General features: G+C 38.1%; 1 protein-coding gene across 3 annotated transcripts in view; it reads right to left on the bottom strand.

The window, feature by feature from the left end:
- Positions 1–23,528, bottom strand: part of ARHGAP10 (Rho GTPase activating protein 10) — a 136,812-nt gene that overhangs the window by 85,602 nt on the left and 27,682 nt on the right. For all 3 annotated transcript variants that reach the window (XM_021536597.4, XM_085579282.1, XM_085579281.1), the window contains exons 2-3: positions 11,476–11,571; positions 11,329–11,390 (exon numbers count right to left, since the gene is read on the bottom strand). In XM_021536597.4, coding sequence (XP_021392272.2) covers positions 11,329–11,390; positions 11,476–11,571 — 158 coding nt within the window. The remainder of the gene's footprint in view (positions 1–11,328; positions 11,391–11,475; positions 11,572–23,528) is intronic.

The following is a 23,528-nucleotide window of genomic DNA, read 5'->3' as shown; positions in this document are numbered from 1 at the left end:
ATGAAATCTCCCTGAAGATGAAGCAGGGTTCCATTTAGTGTAAACAAGACTTCAGATTTTAAAAATATTTAAAATTTCAGGGGAGGCTGGTATTTCTTGAACACAGCAGCAGCATGGAAAAGATGGCAAGAGTATTGCAGGTGAGAGGGAGCAGAAGGAGCAGACCTTTTGGTCTGTCCTAAGGTAGGCCCACAGAACAAGTCATGCCCAGGACTGGGCTTAGCACAGCCACTGGGCTGGGATGCCAAGAGTTAAGGCAGAGCTCCCTGGTATCCCCCTAACATACAACAGAAGCCTTGCTCTCTCTTTCCTCCCCTTTCCCCTCCCTTTATAGTGAAAATCTTCAGATAAAACATCACAGGCTTAAACCGGCCTTCTGGAACACTTCTGAAAATTCTTATCATAAAACACACATGGGATGTACTGGAGATCTGGCACAACACAAATCTAAACAGCACTGTCTGCTCCCACCCATCCCTGCAGCCATGAGGGATTACTGTGGGAGTCATCCTGCCAATTCACTGTAACCACAGCAACCCACATTTCTACAGGGCCAGCACAGCACACTAACCTGCAGCTAACTGGAAACCCAAAGAGCTGGCAAGTCTGGGCCAAACTGGGTGCTGCACAGTCATCCACATAACAGCTACATCCTAACTTCAGAGCACGCTTTCTTCTGCAGAGCACAAAACTTCCTTCTGCATCCATTTCCTGATTTTGCCAAAAACATTTTAAAGCACCCTTTGGTGTGCCCTTGGGAGCAACAGGAAAAGGAAGAACTCTCACGTCAGAGTGGAGAGCATGGAAACCTCACAATCAGTCCTTCTATACCGGAAAACTTTAAATTGTTCTCTGTTCTAACAAAGTGAAGGAGAAAACTCCTCGGGGGAAAACTTAGAGAGGATGGCACAAGCTTCCACAAGGTAGAGCACCACACTGACTGGAATAATTTCAAAGCATTTAAAGGTAACAACTGAGCACTCACATGGTTAGAGGGTTAAAAATAATTAACAAATGACAAGTTGCTTATTAGTTGTTTGAACATTCACACAAAAAAGTGTAAGGTTAACACACACTATATGCTGAATTCAAAGTCCAAATCAAAGAAAACCATAGCACCTTGATGTAACAAAGGAAAAATTAAAAAAAAAAGAAAATATATGCACAATAAGCTGTGCTTCATAAAACAGCAGGGCTGCAAATCACTTATCCTGCTATTCCTATGCAGTATTAACCATGGGAACCACTCCAGGAATTTGTTTGAAGCAGAAAATCTTTAAATCAAAATGGGATGTGCACTTCAGCGACTGCCAACAAGCAGATTCCACTGCTGACAGTTGGATGATATACCAGTAATTCTTTCATTAATAGAAAAACAAACTTCCTCTCCTTCAAAAAAAAAGACATTTCTCACTTTGCACACCTTAAACTTTTGTTAACAGATGTATCCCCATGTGCCTGCCATGAAGGTACTTGTGATTTGTCACCCCATTTGCTTTCTGTGCCTGGGTTAAATAACAGGACTCTTGATTACTTCTGGGTGGAGTGAGATTTTGCAGGTCCTTGGTCATTCATACCAGGCCATATATTACAATGCAAGACTGGCAAACCCAACAGTGAATTACAGAGATCTGTAATTGTTGAACAATGGATCAGATTGCTCTTCTGACTGACAAAATTCATAATTAAAATACGCCCAATACAAGATTAAATAGAGAGGCATTCTTGCTGTTTCCCAGTATGTAGAGTCCGGTGCTTGTCACAAAAAATTACAAAAAGATGTATTATTATTTTACACTGCTATTCATTCTTAGCTTATTTATAACTCAGAAACTTAAAACAACTCTTTTTTTAAAACTACAGATAACAAATTAGCAAATAGGAAATAAGTGAGGGATTACCTATATATTTGTAATTATCACTTGTACCTTTCTTAAGAACTAGAATCATGTAAAAATGGAAAATTTCCAGCAAAAGAAACTAGGCATTTAAGTTGATTAATATGAAACTAGATGTTCCTTCCTTTTTCAACTTGTCTTGACTCTTACATTCATTTTCATCCCTCTTCTTCTCTAATCCTGACAGATTATGACAGAAATGTACTATATAAAATGACATTTAAAAAATCCCTTTCTTTACATCTCTTATCTATCCAAACCTACATAAAACAAATATATATTCAATTATATCTGGCAGGCAAACTGTGGCATGCAAGTCATAAGTGAACCAATCTAACAAGGTCATGTTTCAGGTAACAGAATTTTAACCAGCTTTGTGAATGTCAAGAGTCTCAGGAATGCTCTGAGAAATGTTTAACCCAATGTGCGCACGTGTCTCGGGCAGACAATCCCAAAATGCTTACACTAGTCCTGCTCTGTTTGCAGCACCTACAGAAAGGTCAAAGAGTTAACTTAACTTGAACATAAACCTGGCAAATAGCAACAATAAAGTCATCATTGCCATCACCACCTCAGAAGATCACTCTAGCCAACATTTCCAGCATCCTGAAGCATGCTGTCAGCTTTTTGTATATCTATTTCAGATGCCTTACGAAATTCCACTTGCTCGGGCAGAGAAATTGTACAGACTGTAGATTAAGGGGCCCCAACCACTCTTTCCAAGTGCAGCCCTCAAAGGCACAGGCTAAATCCATTAGCAAGCTCATTCACAGCTGCTGGATACTTCCTCAGTCAGATCTACAAGACCAAACAGGCCACTGAGCAGTCAGTGGCAGTCCACAAGATGACTCCATTTAGACTGTTATTTCTTCCCTTCCCAGAAAAGGTGGGAGCAGAGGTGTTTAACAAGAAACTGCTTCCACCAACACCTCATCCTATGCACTGCAACCTGAGAGAGAAGACCAGGCACCAGCATTCACTGCTTGTCTTGCTTTCTCCTGCAGTAGACAGGAGTAGGTTCTCTAAGTTCCCACTCCCTTTCCAGGCACAACCAGGCTTACATTGCAGAGAAGAAAGCCTGCTTGCATGGCCTGTAAAGGAGTAGCAACCTCCAAGAGCTCCTCTTAAAGTTCAGTGGCTAAAAAGGTTAAACCAACCTAAGTTAATCAAAGTTTGTTATTAGACAAATGAAGCGCTGGCCTCCTAGCTTTCATCCTGAAAATGTCCTTAGAGTTCAGCCTTTACTGGAAGCACTGGAAATTGCACACTGCTCATCAACGATTCTGGTGGTAAATACTCTGCTCCATTCCAAATTGAAGTATTCTCACATAAAAAAACAGCTTTACTGAGAAAGAAGAAAACTAAGCCATAAACTTACACCTTCCTGCAAACTGCACTGGAACACGGGAGTGCCGAGTTCCCAATTCCATCTCAGGAACTGGAATGTAGACTGGATGCCTTGCATAAAGGGAGGGGTTTAGTTTCTGAGCATACCAACTGGAAAGATTTATTTGTAGTCAGGGACAGGATTGTTTCTCCCTTCAACAACGCAATGAGGGAGGCCAACAATCAGTAAGGCAAAGCTCATGAAACTGAGCAAGTGTCAATGAAATCAGATCTGGGAAGGAAGCTTTGCCTTAGTGAGTGCAACAGAGAAGGCAGAAAGGAAGGCATACTTAGCAGTGATTCAATAACAAAATAGTTGACAATGTTGCCAGATAAAGAAGTTTACTTTCCAATAAAGATATTTACCACTACAGCTGCTTTTCTACTTACAGAGGATATTGTTATGTTTTCCCTAAGAAAATGCACCATTCAGCCTAATTAAAAAAAAAAAAAAAAAAAAAGCCGATTCTGATACCTCCAATGTTGAGGGAGAGAGAAATACATTAAAAAAATTATTTTCCCCAAAAAGCTTTCCTACTTCACATAGTGATTTGCTACTGAAATTTCTCAAAGCATTAAGACCTATGCCTGAAACCCTGTATTATTAAAATCTGCAGATAAAATTCCAGTACTGAAAACATCAGATGTTACTTGAAAAGCCTGAATCTCTGTTCTTTCTTTTCCTATGAGAATATGAGTAGCTCTTATAGTTACACGTTCCTCCAGTTAGCTGCACAGCCAATCCCCCTGCCAGCCCTACAGACAGAGTTGTCTCTACAACCACTCCTCAGCAGTGGTTTTGTATTTATCTGGAGTACTGATGACTGCAGACAGTGCAACCCACCCCCAAGACTCATTATTTTGTTTTCAAATCAAGTTTTCTTCCAGTAATCATGTCTGGATTTTCTTCCTGCTCTAGAGCTTTCCCTGTGGCTTTACAATCTTAGATAATGAAAGGGCCTCAGGTACACATTGGAAATACAGTTTAGAAGGCCTGCAGAATACAGACTAAAGGATTTTTAAGGAGATCTCACAGCACATTAATACTTGCATGTCTTTGCATGTGTGCAGAGGCTATAAAAAAGAAGTGACATCCATTGCTGTGGATTTATTTGCTGTGGAGGAAGCCATCTGGTAACAAAAAAGCCAGGGGGACAGGTACACCTCACCTAGAGACAACATATTTTGTTGAAGCACCAGGAGGCATCTGTAACAAAACACATCACCTCCCTCTTAGGTGTTCCAGAGAACTACCCCTCAGGGCTTGGTAAGAAGACAAGAAATTTCTCAAACTGTTCCAGGGGGAATTTCCTAGACCATTAAGCCACTGCCTCACAAGCCTCAATACAGGCAGAATCCTGTGCACTTCCTAATTCTTTCACAAGCAGCAGCCCTGGTTTACAGGAAATACAACATGCTGGACTCCTGAGTTCACCCTTCTACAGAAAAGTTGTTTCCTTTTTTATCTCCTGGAAGTTCATGACTCACCTTAAGGAGAGACAGCTAAAAGGGTCTCCTATGATCCATCTGTTATGCTGTGCCCTACTCTGAAATGCTGCCCTCATTAATTCTCTTGTCATGAAACTGCTGGCCTCCAAAATCAGATTCGTATCACAAGGAAAAATTAAATAATTTCCTTTAACAAAAAAATAATAGACAGTGGGTTTTAGTAAAGATTATTTACTGAAAGCTATTTAATAGTCCTGTCTTCTGAGTCAGCTTATTCCTATGCAATATATTCTACTATAAAGAGAAAAATACTACAAAGTCATAATCATAACAAGCAAGAAAACAAAATAAAGAGAAACACTTTCACACACTGCAACAAATCAGCTTTCCCCATCTGCAGTGAAGGAAAGCTTGGGATAACTCCTCTAAGAAAGACGTTGCCTTAGCAAACCACAACACACCACAACATGGTCTGGTTTTCATACCATAGATATTGTATGTGATCATACCATGATCCTGAGCAAGCAGAAAGGCTGCTTAGAAAAGAAAACTACATAATGTCCCTTTTCTTGGTGCATAGCAAAGTTCATCACCAAGCAAAAAGATGCCTCTGAAAGTCAAGGAATCCTGCAGTGAACAACGGCATCAGTATTCAGTCAAGACTGAATTGTTCAATTGTCAGCACTTTCCTCCAGAAGAAACACTGGTGTTATTGACAACCATCAAAATCCAAACTGGTGACAGTTTTACAATGCTAATTCCAAACATTTCCCAATTATGAACTAACAGAATGAAAATTCTCTGGTGAATAATGTTGATGCATATGAGACCACAGAGTTATTTGGAAGAGGAAGCCGGTGGTAACAGGACTTGTCAGCTGTGTTCACTCAGAGGTGGGAGGAACACACCCAGATCTGGTTTGCACTTTTTTTTCTATTGTACAAACAAGTCATCTTTGGTTTATAGATTGATGGAACTCACAAAACTATTTCAGAAGACTGTACATGACATTCCAAACTCAACAAATAAATGAAACATTCAATGTCAGGAATCACCAAATCAGAGTAAGATGTGGCTGAAATACTCATAGTTCTACCTTCATGTTCCATATTCTGAAAATTACATGATTGTCATCTAATCTCATACCCAGCAGAGGAAAAGGGAAGGCTGGGCAATGAGATATGACAGCAGTTGTTCTGCTTGCTTCTAAAACTGGAAAATGTTTTATTAAATTGGAAAATTTGCACAGGAAAGAAAAGAAGGTAGATGCTGCAACTAAGCTAATCAAATGCTGTTCCCGAGACATGCTGTTTCATCTGTGCCTCTATCTCTGCATCTGATATATTCAATGTACTGCTGGCAGCCTAATTTTTGAGAAGTGGTCAACAATTATGTCCTTTCCACTGTCTCTGCAAATATATTTAGAAGTTTGCACTGTCAGCAGACTTAAAAGCATCTGAACATATGGAGCACTACATAATGCCTTGAACGCCTATGGAACAGATATTGAATGCATCATACATCTAAGACTATTGGGCACTTTTTTACTTGACATCAGTGAGTAAACTGGTTGCTCCTTCACACAGATTTCTTCAGATTACTGTCAAGAGAGATTAAGATTTACAAACCCCTAAATACCACATGAAGAGTGCCAAAGAAAAGCTTAGAAAAATTAATCCCACCATCTTCACAGCAGAGTCAACTGCTGAATCGAATCTAGATACAAAAGTCACTGCATAAAAAGTAACAGTTAGCTGTTCAGGAACACTGTGTGTTAAGTGAGCACTTCACCTGTGAAATAAATACTCCTGCACTTCCATATCTAATCATAAGAGGTAGTTTAAGTAAGAATAAATAAGTAAATGTACATATGTGTACAGATTACTTAAAGTATATCTTTAAACTTTTGAGTGTATACCTTTGAATGTTAGCAACATCTTTTAACTTGTGAAAGCACAACTGAGAAACCCTCTCCCACGTTTTTTTAAGAAGAAATTTTAAAAAATACTAAAAGAGTGACTTCACAGGGATATTTCTTAAAAAATCCATAGAGAAACCACTTCTTGTGCTCCTGATATATGCCAGGAATAACTCTGCTTATCAGAGATGCTAATCTGGATTTGATTCTGCCAAGCTGGCAAAACTGACAAAGAATGCAAAAGAATTTTTTCAGAGGCCAAAATTGCAAAGATATCCACAGCACAAGAACAAGCCTTTCTTTTGCTAATATATATATATATATATATATATATATATATATATATATATATATATATATATATATATATATATATATATATATATATATAAACTATGTAGTACCTTTCCTCTTAAGACATTAGAAGGAATAGAAGTGTGAGGAAAACATAGCAGGAAATAGAAGAAAACTTATCAAAGTAAAACAGCTTGTTTATATTGCCTTGGGAAATCACAGGGAATATAATAAGGTGGATATAATGGTATCAGAAATCCTGTACAAAGAGAAATGTAATGGAGTAAGAGGAAATAGATGAGTGCTTAGGGGCGAAATTAGAAAGAAAGTAAAAAATATTTTATTTGGCAACACCAAAAAAAAAATCCTAAGGAAAAGAGATTCTTCCTATGTATATGAAAAGAGAGAAAGGAAGTTATAAAACCATCATAGAACTGAAATGAGTGTTAATCAATGATTGTGTATAAGACAACACAAAGGAAATTAATTACCTCCACAAAGGAAAAGACCCTTGGTTTCTAGCAAACTATCTAATAAAGGGGGTGAAAAATAGGTCTTCAGGGGAGTAAGCACTCCTTAGGAGCTGTTAGATGTATTCCTATATTACACAACAGAATTATTAATTGCATTCAAGTCAGAAGGGGCTTTCCTTCAGAACAGTTTAGGAAGTCAGCAAAGCAAACTAAAGGGAGAGGGAAGCAAGGTCTCAGAGAATGGTAGAAGAGCAAATACGTGGCAACTTAAAAGCAAGAGGAGGAGAAAGCAGTAATTCCAATATAAAAGAGAGAAGGTCTAAACAGAGTGTAATTAAATTGAACAAGGAAAAATACAGATATAAAATACCACTTGGAAACAGTAACCATGAAAATACTACTATGAAGGAAAAGTGATCTGTTTTATTTCATGACTACTGTAGAAAATTTCTCAAAAATTTCCCAGCTTAACCTGTAGTAAACAAGACCCAGTGTAAACATCAGGTGAAACAAATGAAGACTACATATCAGAATAAAGAGAAATCCATGTTCCTGGAATGTTTTTAAGAACAGGTTAGACCAGCTCTTGACAAGGATCATGTGAACTCCAGAAGCAGTTAAACTCCAAGAAGGACAGAGGAAGTCCAAGGTGAAAAAGCCCTAAAAGCCAGCACACCAGGTGACCACAGCAGGAGTGCCAAGCACTGCCAAGCTAACTGAGGGAACAATACAAGAGCTATCAAATTTGGTTATGACTTAGCAAGACTGGAATCAACAGAGAAAATGAACTAAGGGGCAAGCTGGTCATTTAAGAGAAGCCTGGGAAGGAGAAAGGGAGGTGTGAAGATCAACAACCACAGGCTAACTAGGTAAGGCTTCTCTGCTTGCCACCACAGCTCAAATGAGTGAAACCTGTTGTTCTCAGTCCCTCACAAAAATCAAAGCTTCTTTCTGCTGCCAGGAAAAGTGGGGCTGAGAGAGAGGGAGGGTTGTGTGCTCTCCCTGGCAAGCAGGGGAACAGCTGGGTACTGCAACAGAGCATCATCATGCTGGGCCTTGCTCATCCCCACCTTTTCCTACATCCTTGCCAAGTTCTCTGTCATCCCTGAACTTCTGCAGCACTTCTGCAGTGCCAAAGGAGCAGAATCTCAGTCCTACAACTCCATTCACCCTCAACGTCTAAAAATAATTTCCAGAATATTCTCAGGGACAAAGTGATCTATTTCTGCCCTGGGGAGCATCACCAAGCTACAGTGCTACAAAAAGATGTAATTTGGTTTTGTATTGACCACTCTGTAATAATTTCAGTGAAATGTTTGGATTATTGCCAACTTCCCCTTTCATATGCATCTAAATCCTTTGACACCTGGGATATAATTTCAGCAACTTTTGAAGGAGATGGGAGAAAGGGTAAAATCATGAAGTGCAAGACTCCATCTGAATGAAATTATATCTACCAAATAAATATTCACAAGACTAATTTAGCTTTCTGGTCATCATTCATTGTAAACACTGATAGCAAGTTTTATGAACTCTGGATTCACTACAATTTCAAAAAACCATGAGAAGTGTAGATTATTAGCATTTAGTTTGAGTCTAGAATATATTTTAAGTGCAGATTAGTTCCATTTACAAAGTGGTTCTGAAAAAAAATAACCCTTTTCTCAAGTATCAAAAAAACCAAAATGCACAGCAGTGAAATGCCCTTAGTGCTGTAATTATATATTGATTTCTTTAGTATTACTTTATGGGCCTGAAATTTATATATGAATTTAACTATACACTGACACTGAAGACAGCAGTCCAAAGTCGTCTGGTCATCTTCAAAATAGTTAGGGGGGAAATGCCAAATAATGAACAATCTTAAAAAAGACTGAACGCTTTTGAAAAAAACTCCTGCTATATACTTTGCATCTTAATGGAAAGTCTTTGGATGCCTGACTTCATTCCAAACATATGTGAATGCAACATGCTCTAATATTCTCCACAGGAGTATCTCTAGAGCTCATGCCACTGTTAAAACATCCACTGAGAAATAAAAAAAAAAACAACCCAAAAAAAAAAAAAAAAACAACTCAGAGGAGCAGATGCTGAAAATTATCTTTACCAGTCACCACACAATCATTTTCTCAGAGACTTATGGCCCTTGTTACATAAGCTCACTCCAGAAATGATACAGGAACATTTGCTAGACTACAAATGTAATAAAAAGGCCATGCATCTGGTAACTCAGAGAATATATTCTGTTTCCATTTGGCATTAAGTATTTTCCCCATTACAGTTTATACTCTCTGTTTTTCATCAGCCATGGTTCTAGCAAAAACTGCATTTCATCCTTTTCCTGTCATGAAATTCATACTAGTTAGCTTTCAGTATGATAACACCTTCTGTGTAGTGTGGGCACCATACCAAAAAAGTAAGTTAATACAGTTTCATGGCATACAGTTTGAACAATAGAAGTATTTTACGATCCAGACAGACAGCACTGGATTCTGCACAGCCTGCTGTGGTGGTGATCTATCCCTGCTGAAGAGCTATCTATATAGTCACTGAAATGTGCCATGTAATTGTTAAGTCAACCCTCAAAAGCCTTACATCAAAATAATGTGGCAGTTCATTAAGTATTTTTCATTATAAAACGTTATAAATATTTTCATTAATTAGATTTGTGCAATTCATTAAAATAAAATAGTTATGGATGGCAGGAAAAAGCAGAGTAAGGACTATACTGTACAATTATGAAAAACAAAAGAAGTATTGAATCATACTTGAGCCAATCTCTACAATTTCGCAAAACAGCTCAAAACATTGAAAAATTGCCTCTCCTATGCAAAGACAGTTTTTAGGAATGTGTGAAGAACCACACTGACCCTAATTCAGACCCGAATGTGGTTCCAGATCTGAACAGCATACCAGGACAGAACACAACACTTACAAGGAACTATGACTACTACTGGGATCAGGACTGCAGGCACAGCTTCTGACAGAAAGAAACAAGGAAGATAGCAGGTTAGTCTCAGCTTCCTCTCAGTGATGCCAAGGTGTCACTGATTTCCAGGAAGGTAAAGATATAATCACATCAAATACCAAGAAATGCAATTGCTATCAAGTCAGATCTAAGCACATGTCCCAGATGGAGAATCTGGTTTGACTCAGAAGAAAACTGGGTACACAGCAGCTGCTCTATGAATCACTGCTCTGAAACAAAAGCTGGGCACACGGCTGCTGAGAAGAACCAGAAAGAAACCCCCATCTTCTGAAAAGTTAGGAAACCCAGGTAGCAAGGTGTTTTGCAGAGCTCTCAGCCCCTGCTCTGTGTGCAGCCAACATGAGCCATATTTCACTAATTACACCCCAAGCAATCACAGGCCACAGAACAAAGAACAGAGAACTTTTACACAAAAGAACAGCTGTCTGCAGCTCCAACCTCTCACCACAAAGCTGAAATACAAGGTAAAGGTTTCTAAGTCTGCTGCTTCATAAATACAACAGATTGCATCCCAGATCCACATAAGCATTGAAGCCAGAACTACAGAGATCCTGTATCCAAAGCTGGCCAATTGCCAAAACTTGAGTGTCCCCTGCTGCAGCATTAACTCTTTCAACTTGATTTTTACCGGAAATGGAAAACAAACTTAGGGTGGTTTTCCCATTCACCCCAGCCATAACTAATCTTGGCATGATTATTTTAAACCAACTCATATTTATCCATCCCTACCATACAGATTACTTCTTTAATGAGAACTAGTTGTTTGTACTCTAGACTACAGAACCAGATGCTGCACAATGAGAGTTCCCACTGTTAAGTCAGTGATAGCAACGCCTTGGTGGTTAACGAAGCAATAAAAGCAATTTCACCTTGATCTCTTTGCTATGTGCAGAGCTTTTTAAATCATTTATTGCAACTCACCAAAATTTCTCTTTGTTCTTCAAGATTTTTTAAAAAGTTTGAAAACTCATGAAGTGATGCATCTGTAATATAAAACAATACAAAGTTTAATAATGTTGCAGGATGGCATTGAAAAAATATAGCCATTCCCAGTTACTTCATACCTACCTATGTATCTTTCATCATCAGTCTCTGCATCACCAATGAATTCAAATTTAAAGTCTCTCAGAGAATGGGCAAATTTTCTCTGGGCTGCTGAAAGGTCTGCAAGAAAAAAAAGCACAGGTTGAAGGGTAAGCAGTCATTTTATGTAGGCCAGAAGATCTTTCTATGCCTAGAATAACCAAATTTTACAAGAAACTCTTAATACAGGTCTGTCTAAGAACATTACAGGACATCCAGTGTTGCCTAACCCTCTTCTGGTAAGGAGTTTGTCACACAGATTTCTTTATGCAAAGCCATACAGTAGAAAGCACATGTGATCATGTGTATAGTATTACATCTACCCTTACAGTTCACTTCAATTTAGGGCACAGGCCATGAAAACAAATCTATAATTACAGAAGTTAAGGGCATGACACTGTAAATTGTAAGTTGTCTTGTTCTACTAGCCTAAATTCACTCACATATTCATCAGCACAAATACACATCTTGGAATTTTCTAGACACTATACACAGATAGCTCTGCTAGTGAAATCTTTATACATAAATATACGTAAACCAAATACAAAAGAATTGTTGCACTTGAACTAGAAATTCCATGGAGTTAAACTCTGCCAAAACCTAAGTTAAACACACAGCATTAAAATTAATTTTATATAATAACTGTTTTGTAATAGCTATAAAACATTTCCAGCAACCCAAATTTAACCCAAACTAACATTTGGCAATTTGAGATCAGAGGCACTCAGGAAGTAATCAGACTCCATATTCAGTCACAATATCATCATGATAAATCCTCATGATAAATCTTTAAATTCATAAAGTTGTAAATAAACAGTGTGCACACACTTTCCTGTTGTGCTGACATGTGCAGGTTGGGAATGTCACAAGTTCTGGAAGGATACAATTCAGTAGGAAGAAAAAAAAAAGATGCGTGTCCTGGTATACCTCTACCCAGTAGTGAAGGTTTTACTCATATTTTTGCTGTCAGCCAAAGTTAAGGACAACTTAAAGTACTTAGTTAATCTATAATCTTTTTCTTATCACATGCAGTTCTGAAAGGTTAAGAAGAACTCTTTTAACAGGCGAGCTAAGCATTTTGCTCTTTAATATTAACAGGCACTAAAAGATTACCAGCTTGGTCTTTTTTGTTCTAGCTTTAGGAGGGAGGCAATTTGTTTTGGTTTCTTTTTTCTTTTGGTTTGTTGTTTTGTTTTTTTAATCAAAAACAAACAAACAAAAAAATCACACAATTTTATTACCAGTCCTGCATCAAACACACCACATATTTTATCACATGTCCTAGTACAACCCCTCATACTGGAAGTTCAGTTCAACTACTTAAAAGGTTAAGTCAAATACTCTACAAACAGCAAAACACAGTCTAAAATGAAAAAATAAATGCTTTGTGTTCCTTTTCCTCTCTTTTCACCCATTTCTCATTAGTCTTCTCCTCGCCCATTGTGTAACAGCTGTTCCCTCCTAAACCTGTGCATATACCCTCCAACACATGATGTAGTAGGATGCGGCACAGGGTTGAAATAACAAGGATAAGGAGGTTGAGGAAGCAGTAATGTAACTCCCATGTGAAAGGAAACATGGGTGTTTTAATTCAAATGTCTTGTGGGCTGAACAGCTGTACATAAAGCAAATAGCAAAAGAAACAAGTTCTGTTGGATGTGAAAGGCTTAAATATAGAAAATAACAAGGTTCTTAACCATCTAATGTTACACTTATTTGTGAGCCAGGTCACAGCACAAGGCTGAAAAGAATTTATTTATGGGAGAATGGTTCCAACAACACTCATTCTCCCAAACTTATTACATTTTCTTGAATCCAATAATCCCCTCCCAAAGCCCTGTCATATGAGAGTCAGCCCCATGCTAGAGGAAGGAATTGTTTATTATGTTTTCTCCTACTCGTAGAGGTGAAGCATTCAAATCATGTTGATCAAGATACATGCTAAGAGACTCAGGCAGCACCACATGCACACAACACCCCCATTTAATGGACTGAACAGGTACAATACTAGTGAGTTTATAAGCCTTTCTAGAGGCTCCACTGTCACTCTCTTGTGACAGCAAACAAAACCTATGGCCACACCCAGGCTTTTTCAGTGCAAAGTCCAACATCCACAATCAGCTTGAGAATGGGCTGAATAAAAACACTCAGCTTCTCACAGGATCAGAAACCCACATTTATGCATTTCTCATCACCGAACCTGCTCAGGGATTGGAAAGTACTAACCCAAGGACTGACTATGTTGTTGGAAGCAATAACCTTTTCACACAGCAAAGCTAGATTTACAGAGTTCCTCATTAAAACCATGAAGACACATTAAGTTTTTGCAACATATTTCCATAAATAATTTCTTAAATGTTTAAGAAGCATTACAGAAAATTTTGGAAACCATCAGTGAGTGGGAGGGACTTAGGGATTTGGGTCACAGAAAAACAACCTGATGGGTCAAGAGAAGCTGCAGATACTTGACTATTGGATCAACATCTGGAAGAAAACAAGAAGAGATTTTCTGGATTTTAAGAACTTGGAACTTTAAACAAAAGCAAGAAGTCACTGGAGCAAAATCAAAACTGAGTATCAAGTAACAATGGAGGAAAACTTTCTCAGAAGGTCAGAGCAAGAATACTGATTTTTTTGTTAAGGCACAGGAAAAATTACAAGGATGGTGGCTGGAAACAAACAAACAAATAAATAAATAACAGCTTTGTAGATTTTCTTGCCACCTGAGGAGCCACAGCCAGAGTGAGATACCTGAGACCACCTGCAGTCAAACCTTCCACTGTGGAACAAAAAACTTCAATTCCTCTGATAAATTCCAAATGTACATACACAGAAGTTCACCCAACTATAAGCATTTATAAAAACAAACTAGATGCTGATATAATTGTAAGTACTACAGTGTCTGACTATTGTGCTATAATTTAAATATCGACCATTGTTGTTTGAATTAGAAATTTCATAAATATAACTTGGCTTTCACCACGATGTGTCAGAAGACCTTTACTAGAGCAAAATTATTTGTCTGGCACTGACAGATACATCCCAGCATTGTTCCACAGCAGTATGAGAGCCTGCAAGTCCAGTATGTGTTATATAGCAGATTGCAAACCCAAATGGATTCCAGCTATAAACACTAGAATAAAACATCACTTGAGTACAATTAGGTATCAAACAGCATAAGCAGTTACACTGGTTATGTGAATAATGCTGTGGCCCACTGAAGAGTAACTATTTTATTCCCTTTAATCTCCACTTTTTACAAAGTAACACCAAACTGAAAGATAAAGGAAGCAGCAATAGGGTTGTTGCTTGTTACAAGCAGTGGTTATCACTGAAAGGGAGGAACAGGGCATTAAAGATCAAAGAGTGCTTTAAATATCAACCGAACACTAACACTGCTGAATACAATGGAATACCGGCAAACCCATAAGGCAGAGTCATTTCAAAGATTCACCTTCTAAAACACTAAAAGAAGCTAAGCATCTGCTAAATATTTGGACCAAAAGACTGAAGACAGATTTCCAAGGAGAGAAGGGAGGGGACCCAAGGACATCAGAGCTTTTAATTTTTTCTTTGGCATTGTTCATATCAGTACACTGTACTTCTTTCATATTTGGATGCAACTATTTAAAAATACAGCAAAAGAGACAGGAGCAGCTGCCTGCTTCCTCACTTTGCTCTGAAACACCTTGGTAACAAGTGCTCCTGTGAGTTTGTCCAGTGCCAGATGTGCTGGCAGTAACCCACACAAAAACCTCAATATTTTTTCCATTTGGATTTAAAAGAAAATACTTTTGTTCCTTATCTCAGTCGAGCTGAGCCAACATGACACCATTAGTTGCTGGGTGGTGGCCAAGCCTCACTTAACAGCACCAGAATCCAATGATTCCTTTTAAGATCAGTACTAACCTCAGTGCTAGCCACACAAACCAGAAGTCTTGCACAAAGCCCCTCACAATATTGCTTTCTAAAGCTATTCAGGATCTCTTCTGGAAGGCAGAACAACATGCACCCATTTGTATGTGTTAATATTTTTCTACAACAACATATACATTTCTGCATCAAGATTTTAAGAAGGACTGGAATTACATCACCATTCCTCAATCCTAACTTCAAATTTCACTGACTCTTAACAGATACACTCCAGGAATGACAGATTTCCAGCAGCTTTATTTAACATGGATTGAAAGTGCTTTGGTTTCATTGAACAACATCCCCTCTAAAAAGCTAGAAGGTTAACAAACACTTAGATTTAACTACCAAGATCATCTTCAAGCTACTTTAAGAACTAATATTAGACTTCTCGAGGTATTTTCATTGAAGTGGGCCAAGATCAGGCAAGCCACACACCATCATGAAACAGGCAAAAACAAACTGAGCCAGAGTTGGCCTCTCCCCTCTTCTTCCCAGTCTCCTACAAAAGCCAACAGAGGAACAGAGCACTTAAAATAGTTTGTCCAAGAGCCGCAGTACGGACTCGTATGACATTTCATACAAAAAATGCACCATCTCAACACTTTAAAAGCAACTCTGTGTTCCTCTTCTGTGCCCCCTTTCACAAGGTGAACAATGAACATAATATAATCCATGACACTGAGAACATGAACAGGATTTAGTCACTACCTTAGCAGGGTGGATAAACAGGATTAATTTAGTAACTTAGCAGATGCAGGCCTTGTGGCAAAATTCCTAAGTGCAGTAACACATTCCAACTCCCTAAAACCAAATAGACTTTTTACTCCTCATTTTTATCTGATAAATATATTGAAAGAGCAATCAAAACAAAAAAATTCTAAAACACAAAGTTACTCATTCCCATCCAAAACCTGAATGGAAATCAAGTTAAAAGTCTAAGAGGTTTCTGGAGTCTCAACTTAATCATGTCACATTACCCATAGCAGCTCACAGGTTTCTGAAAGCTGAGCAATTCTGGCTATGAAAATTATTATAAAGCAACATATTACTGATTTGTCAAGTGGCTCAACTTCCCACTGGCTCCCCTACATAATACAGTGCAGCTGGTCCATCCCATACCTTTAAAACAAATAAGGAAAACCTCAACCTCTCACCATTTCAGTTTAATCCAACTAGCATCCTGCTCATGCTGGCCCAAAAGTTCCTCTCCAGCTGTCAACAACTACACATCCTCCTCATTCATATGCTCAGGTCTGAGGCAATTCCACATTAAGTGTACCAAAGTTACAAACTGTTTTACTGTTTTGGAAAATTCGTCAGAATTTTTTCAGGCACATAAGCAAGAGTTTAAATTTTCAAAATACTACAAAAAATAGGGATGGCAGCAGCAATGTTTTGGGAAAAGTCTTTCAAATTTTAACATGGAAAGCATTTTTGCAAGTAGAAAAAAAACCCACATGCAACCAAACACTTTGCATCAAATAGAAAAAAGGAAATTTCAAGAGTAAAATAAAAAAAAAAACATCTCTAAGGTAATTTATATGTGAAAACATGAGATCAATAAGAATTTTAGCAATCTTGATCACTAATGTATTTTTTCTTCTTGACATAGGTAATGTAATTCTTCTCCTACACTAAAGTCCACATTTTTTCATTACTCTCCCAACTAATAACAACCCAGAAGCCAAAAACTAAAGCGTATTTTTAGTGTTCAATCTAATAAAAACTACTAATATCAGGGGCAATGAATACCATTCTTCTAAACAGTGCCTCTTTTAGGAACCTACTGCTCCCAGATGTTTTTTCCACAGTGATGGACATTCCCTATTACCAGTTTTACTGCATGCTGGGGTCATTAATTGTGGTGTCATTTTGAGACAAGCAAAACCAGGCTATTTAGTCTGAACAAGTCACATTGTGGAGCACAAAAGACACATTCTAATCTCCCCACATTCTAACCTCCCCACTCCTTAAAAGAGAGAACCCAATTCTTGCAAGAATTTTATGATTTTCATTCTTTCAAATGCGTAATCCCATGATCTAAACGCCACTATTCCACATACGAATCAGAACAGGCAAGTTAAGAAATCTTTCAGATGTCAGTAGACTAATTTTTTCCATAAATATGCAAAATTGTTTAAACAGACTTGACTCATTTCTCCTCTTTCTATCCTTGCAACTGCAAGGGTACAAACTCCATAATCCTCCACATCAAGAAACATATCATTAACATGCTAATTACCACATATGAAATAAAGTAGCATCTTACTATGGGAAAAGTGCCAAGTCCTGTTGGTATTGTCCCTCAGCTGCACCACACCTTCTTGGGCTCTGGTTATTTGCCTTTTTAGTTGGATCTTTGAAATCTGCCAGCAGCCCTACTCCACCCTGCCAAGGGCATTTTCCTCTTTGCATCACAGGCATTAGGCAAAAAAGCACATATAGTGTCTCAGCAATGATTATGGATTTTCTAAAGCATCTCCAACAAGCTCTTGCGAAAAAGTGTTCCCACCCCTCTGTGAGCTCAGATGGTGACTACATCTTTCAGTTCTGCTTTTCAGGAACAGCATAAGTTACATTATGAAAGCAAAAGAGAAGCTCCATCCTGGACCTACAATCCTGCAGATATATTCACTGCTTCAGAGATGAAGAAATATTCCTGCAACCACCCTGACATAATATTTGTATCCCAAAGTCTCTGCTGAAGGGTCTTGCAACTCTGAGGAAAGGTCCTGTGAAGCACCACAAAGATAATCTGTCTTCAAAGGAATCCGAACCATCTTCCCGATGGCACAAACTCTGTGCCTCTAACAATGAAACAGAATGAAAGAATTAATATAGAAAGTGAAGAATAAGGAAAAACAAATTTGCAATGCAGAAAACTGTAATGGCATTCCACCAAGATTTTACTATTATTAATGTGAAGATGCATGAATTCAGAAGGTGAGATTACACTGCTAGCAACAAATTTTGAAATGGAAATTTAAAACTGATAGCATTTGTAATACAACTCTGATCACTTAGTAGATCATAGATTTCCAGATGTTTTATTCTTCAATTAAAATTCTTGTCAAACACCACAGATTTGAGGGCCTTCATGCATTACTGCTGTTCAGTAGCAAGTAAATCAGAAGACCATACTGCTTAAGGATGAAAAATTGTGCTAGTTAACTGAAAACATTCTCAACTGGGAAACTCTGAAAGAAATAAAGTACTTAGAGGAAAAAAAAAAATGTTTATTCTACAGATACTTATCCAACATCAGCATTCTGAATGTTTAAATTTTGGATCATTGCTTTCATTCCCAGACTGAGTTCCCAGACAACTACAAAGTTAATATATTATTGTGCTGAAATACTGTTTTTATTGCAAAAGAAAAATAGCAATTGACTGTTGGTCAGAAGCTAAATTTTGCCATTATAGTCTGCAAATTATAAAAGAGGTTTGTGGTCTGGGAACAACCCTACATAATCAAATCTACACTGTGAAATGGGCAATGAAGCATTAACCCCACACAACTCATGTTAAGTGAAATAATCACTGAATTCAAAGCACTTTTCTAAATCCAAATAACTGACAGGACACATCTACTTTCTTCAGTCAGCAAAATTTGCTCATGGCAGTCAGGTCAAGTTGTGACATCAAACCAGCAGAGGTCCTGACCCACCACCAAGGCACAGAGATTCCCCCTTCCAAGAAACAGGACTGACTTAATTACTTGAAGTCTCTTGTAGAAAGCACACATGACTGAAACTTCATCTGCTTGGGAAAGCTGGAGGGGAAACCCAGCTCAGCCTGGGATGAGAAGGTCACAACAAACACACCAGCTTGCAGGTTTTTCATATGCCACATCTGCTGCCACTGGGCAGACACCATCTCAGAGAGTTCACATCCAAGAAATATTTCCAGCAAGACCTCATTTTGTAGAAATGTCAATATTAAACATTAAATACCTTTGCAGGAAAAAATATCATTCACAATGAATGTGAAATGGTAGATGGTAAAATGGTAGATGCTAAAATGGTAGATGTCTCAAAACTTTGTCACTTGTATGGAATTGCTACCTAAATATTTGTATATGTAGAAAAAAACAAGAAGGAGATTGAACTTGCATGATACTGTGATTTCTCTACAAGAAAACACGTCCAAACATGCATGAAGCACAAGTGCACACCTATAATTAGGGTGTTATATGAAATGGCTACCAAATAATTCATCATCAGGAAGCTCAGAGAAGGCTCAGAAAAATAAAGTTATATTTTCACCAATTCCTCTGCTCATGAGTCATGAACATTAAGCAAAATTCTTCCAGTATGCAAAGACTTGAGACCGCACAGCTTTATTTTCCCAAGTGCAACAGGATTCAAGTGGGAGAGGAGAGAGGAAAACACAATGAGAAATCAGATAAATGAACAGTTGAGATCTATAACTCAACACATAATGACCAAGTGCCCAATCCTGCAGCTATTTATTTCCTTATTTATTAAAAGATGAATCTTCAGCATCAAGAAGGACAGATCCTCAAAGATGAAAGAGTTCAAGAATAACCTTGCTGCAGCTCAACACAGAAGTGAAATTAATCCAAATTTTGACAGAGAAAACAGCTGGCAGCAACTGTACAGGAAGAGGACAGCCTGTACTTCTGTCATATACAGTTTCCAGAAAAAGCAGCAGACAGCAGAGCAATGGGTGACTTAAATGGATTAATAAACTTAAATAAGGACTTTAAGTGCAAAGTGACACAACAGTTGTGTGTCAAAAAAAAACTTTGCTGACAGCTTTAAGATGAACTGTTTCTGACTAAACATATTAAAAATGAAGCTTCTAATTAGGTCAGACCAAAGCCTTACATGAACACAACAGAATATTTCGACATCTTTATTTTGAATGTAAGTTTCCTTTAAATAAACAAAAATTGCAGGAAGCACCAAATACACAAACCTTTACTTTAAAGGATAAGCTTTATACTTCTCTTTCCCTGCTCTCACTGTAGCTTTTTTAAAAAAGTAATTGCTAGAGAAAACCCAGATATTTCAGCCTCATTTCACCTGCCAGCTTCTCCAATTATTGCAATTTATTTGTCTGGGCAAAGAATAAAATTATTGTTTCTGCCACCAATAATTGCTCACAGAGCTTAGCAGGAAATACTGAATTAAACAATCAATAATGTAGTGTGGTACATGCCAAAGGAGAAACTTCACTCATCTTTGGTCCAGAGGGTTGTGCAAGAGTTGGACTCTGTGTGCAAAGAAATCCTGTAATCCTTCTGAAAGTTTCAGATTAGAAATTTTACAAGAGGCCAATGAATCAAATGTAGGCTGATAATGTGTATTTCAAAAGTGACACACAGTAAAACTCACTGACTCTGACTGGGAAAAAACTTTTGACCTTAAAGCTTCTGGCACACAGGCATGTGAAAACCTCACTGCTTTGGGTTTTCAGTACATTTCTCTAAATGAGTTTCCTTTGGTTCCTGAATCAAAGATCACTAAATGATTAAAAAACAAAATAACTGAGCAAAAGCAATTAAAGATAGCCAAGAGCAAACACCATATCCTTCTAAGAAACACGAGGCACGAAAAACAAACACCTTGCAGTAGGAAGCAAAAAATGTTTTAGTCTTCTAATGCAATTCCATATTTCATTATGTTTTCAAACAAAAAGAACATTTACAGTATGTAACACAGTGAGAATCTTTTTTATTTTTATATCCTTCATACTTTATATCATTCACATTTATATCATTCACATAATTTATATCATTCACACAAAAATTAGCTTAAATATACTATTATGTTTTTGGGAAAAAGTCAAGCTGGTTTTGTTTCTAAATAAGCATAACATGTAAAATTTGAGTGAAAGCACAAGCCTAAGTAACTTTTTGATTTTTCCCTTACTTAACTGTTCCAGCTGCATTACTAGTTATTGTGCATTTTGCCATAATATGTTCTCATGAAAGAGCAGATAAAGCAGTTTCTTGCCCAAGACAAGCAATACCAAAAAAGAATTCACAGCCTCCCTTAGAAACTCCTGTGTGTATCTCCTGCAGTGGAAGTGACTACTCTCTCAACTGAGGATATGAGGAAGACTGCCTATAACGGAGTAAGAATACAAAAGTTCAGGGCTTGGTTCAGTCATGTTTGAATTTCTTTGGTGGAAGCTGAGGGAAAAGGAGCAAGCCAGCATTTCCAAAAAAGAAAGATGTTTTCTAAAGTGTTTCCATTGCCATTTCTGGAGTTGAGGCATTATTAAGCTTCAGGTAGCTTGTTCATAAAACAGAAATAATTGTTTTTTCTTTTGTCTCTCTTCCCTGTGTCCTGTAAACAACAGTTCATATTCAAATACTGTCCCTGCTTATCATCAGCCTAATTACCCACAACCCTGTCCTCATAGCCCCGACACACTGAACACACTTGAAGCTTTAACTGCACATCAGAACAAATTGAGAGGCAGACAAAACCAGAGCAGAGACTAAAGCAATCCATGGCTGCCAACAAACAGTGTCAGCTCAATCTAGATATGTGGCTCTGTAGTGTAGGACACATTCTTTTTTATGGAGCAAAAAAGAAGATTCTGGTTTGTTCTTTATATAGAGTTTTTAAAGAACATCCTCTGTCTGTCCCAAATTGGTCAGTAACAAGTTTTTACCCTGTATAGATTGGTCACTCAATCCCTCGATGTGTGCATGCAGACTGAGTTGTTTGTGACATACTGTTTTCATTTTTCTACCTAATGGTGTAAAACCACTGTATACAGGTGGCTAGTGTTTCTCACAGTCCTAGAGTTCTTTCTCAGAGAAAACAGGTTGTTTTCCACAGTCCTAAAGTTCTTCTCAAAGAAAACAAGTTGTTTTTCACTGATGCAGGACTGTTTTCACCAAGAGCTGTCAGCTTTCTCATGGCTTGTCAGCTCAAGTTGAGACTCAGTTTGTAAGGCCTCTGGCCTGCTATTTCACCACCATAGATGTGGGTTCCCTTCTCTAGAACATAACACAATAAAGGAAAAAAAACCTAAAATATTTTGCCAGGCTGACAGCTGAAATGAGAAGCTGCTTGGACTGTGATAATCTACGTTATAGAGTCATAGAATCATTTTGGTTTGAAAAGACCCTTGAAGATTGAGTCCAACTAAAAGCTAACACTTCCAAATCCACCCCTCAACGTGTTCCTGAGTGCCAAATCTACACAACTTTTAAATACCTCCAGGGATGGTCACTCCATTTCCCTGGGCAGCCTGTTCCAATGCTTGATAACCCTTTCAGTGAAGGTTTTTTTCCCTAATGTTCAACCTAGCCTTCCCCTGGGGAGGCAGTTTCGTCCTGCACTGTTGTTTGTTCCTTGGGAGAAGAGACCAATCCCTACCTGGCTACAGCATCCTTTCAGGGAGTTACAAGGAATAAGCTCTCCTGTGAGCCTCCTTTTCTCCAGGCTAAAAAATCCCAGCTCCTCCTCATAGAATTTCTGCTCCAGACCTTTCTCTTTGTTGCCCTTCTGTGGACAAGCTCCAGTTCCACAATGTCCTCCTTGTCAGGAAGGGTCCCAAACTGAACCCAGGATTTGTTCAGTGCCCAGAACAAGGGGATGATCTCTGCCTGGGTCCTGCTGGCCACACTATTGCTGATCCAGGCCATGCTGCCATTGGCCTTCTTGGCCACCTGGGCACACTGTTAAATGTACTATACTCACAGAAGAGCCCCAAATTCTGAATTTGGGGAATGATAAATATATCAAATTATATATACAAAGATGGGATGATAAATTACACAACAATCTGAAGGAAGAGCTTCAGCTTTCAGCAGTGAGAGCACTGCATCTGTACAGTCCAGGGACAGGACATGTACACCTACCTCCTCTGAACTGTCCTGCTAGAACAATCCCCGCTGTGTTCTGAACTCCAGCTGAATGGCTTTACAGCTCAGCTTCAGCACTCACTGGTACAAACTGTCCTGTCTGCTCACAGAACTTGAAATGCACATGCCTTTTATATCTGATTATTTATTCACAGATCAAGCTTGGAAGCAAGCAGAAAACAATTGAAATGATGGAAGAAATCAAAGTACTTAACTAATAACAAATACCAAACAAAAAAAAAATTTGAACAAGGTATCACATGTGAATTATCAT

This window comes from Lonchura striata, chromosome 4 (genome assembly GCF_050655825.1).
Source record: "Lonchura striata isolate lonStrDom1 chromosome 4, ASM5065582v1, whole genome shotgun sequence".
Taxonomy (NCBI): domain Eukaryota; kingdom Metazoa; phylum Chordata; class Aves; order Passeriformes; family Estrildidae; genus Lonchura; species Lonchura striata.
Note: the sequence above shows the minus strand (reverse complement) of the source record. Positions and strands in the feature narration are given on the sequence as shown.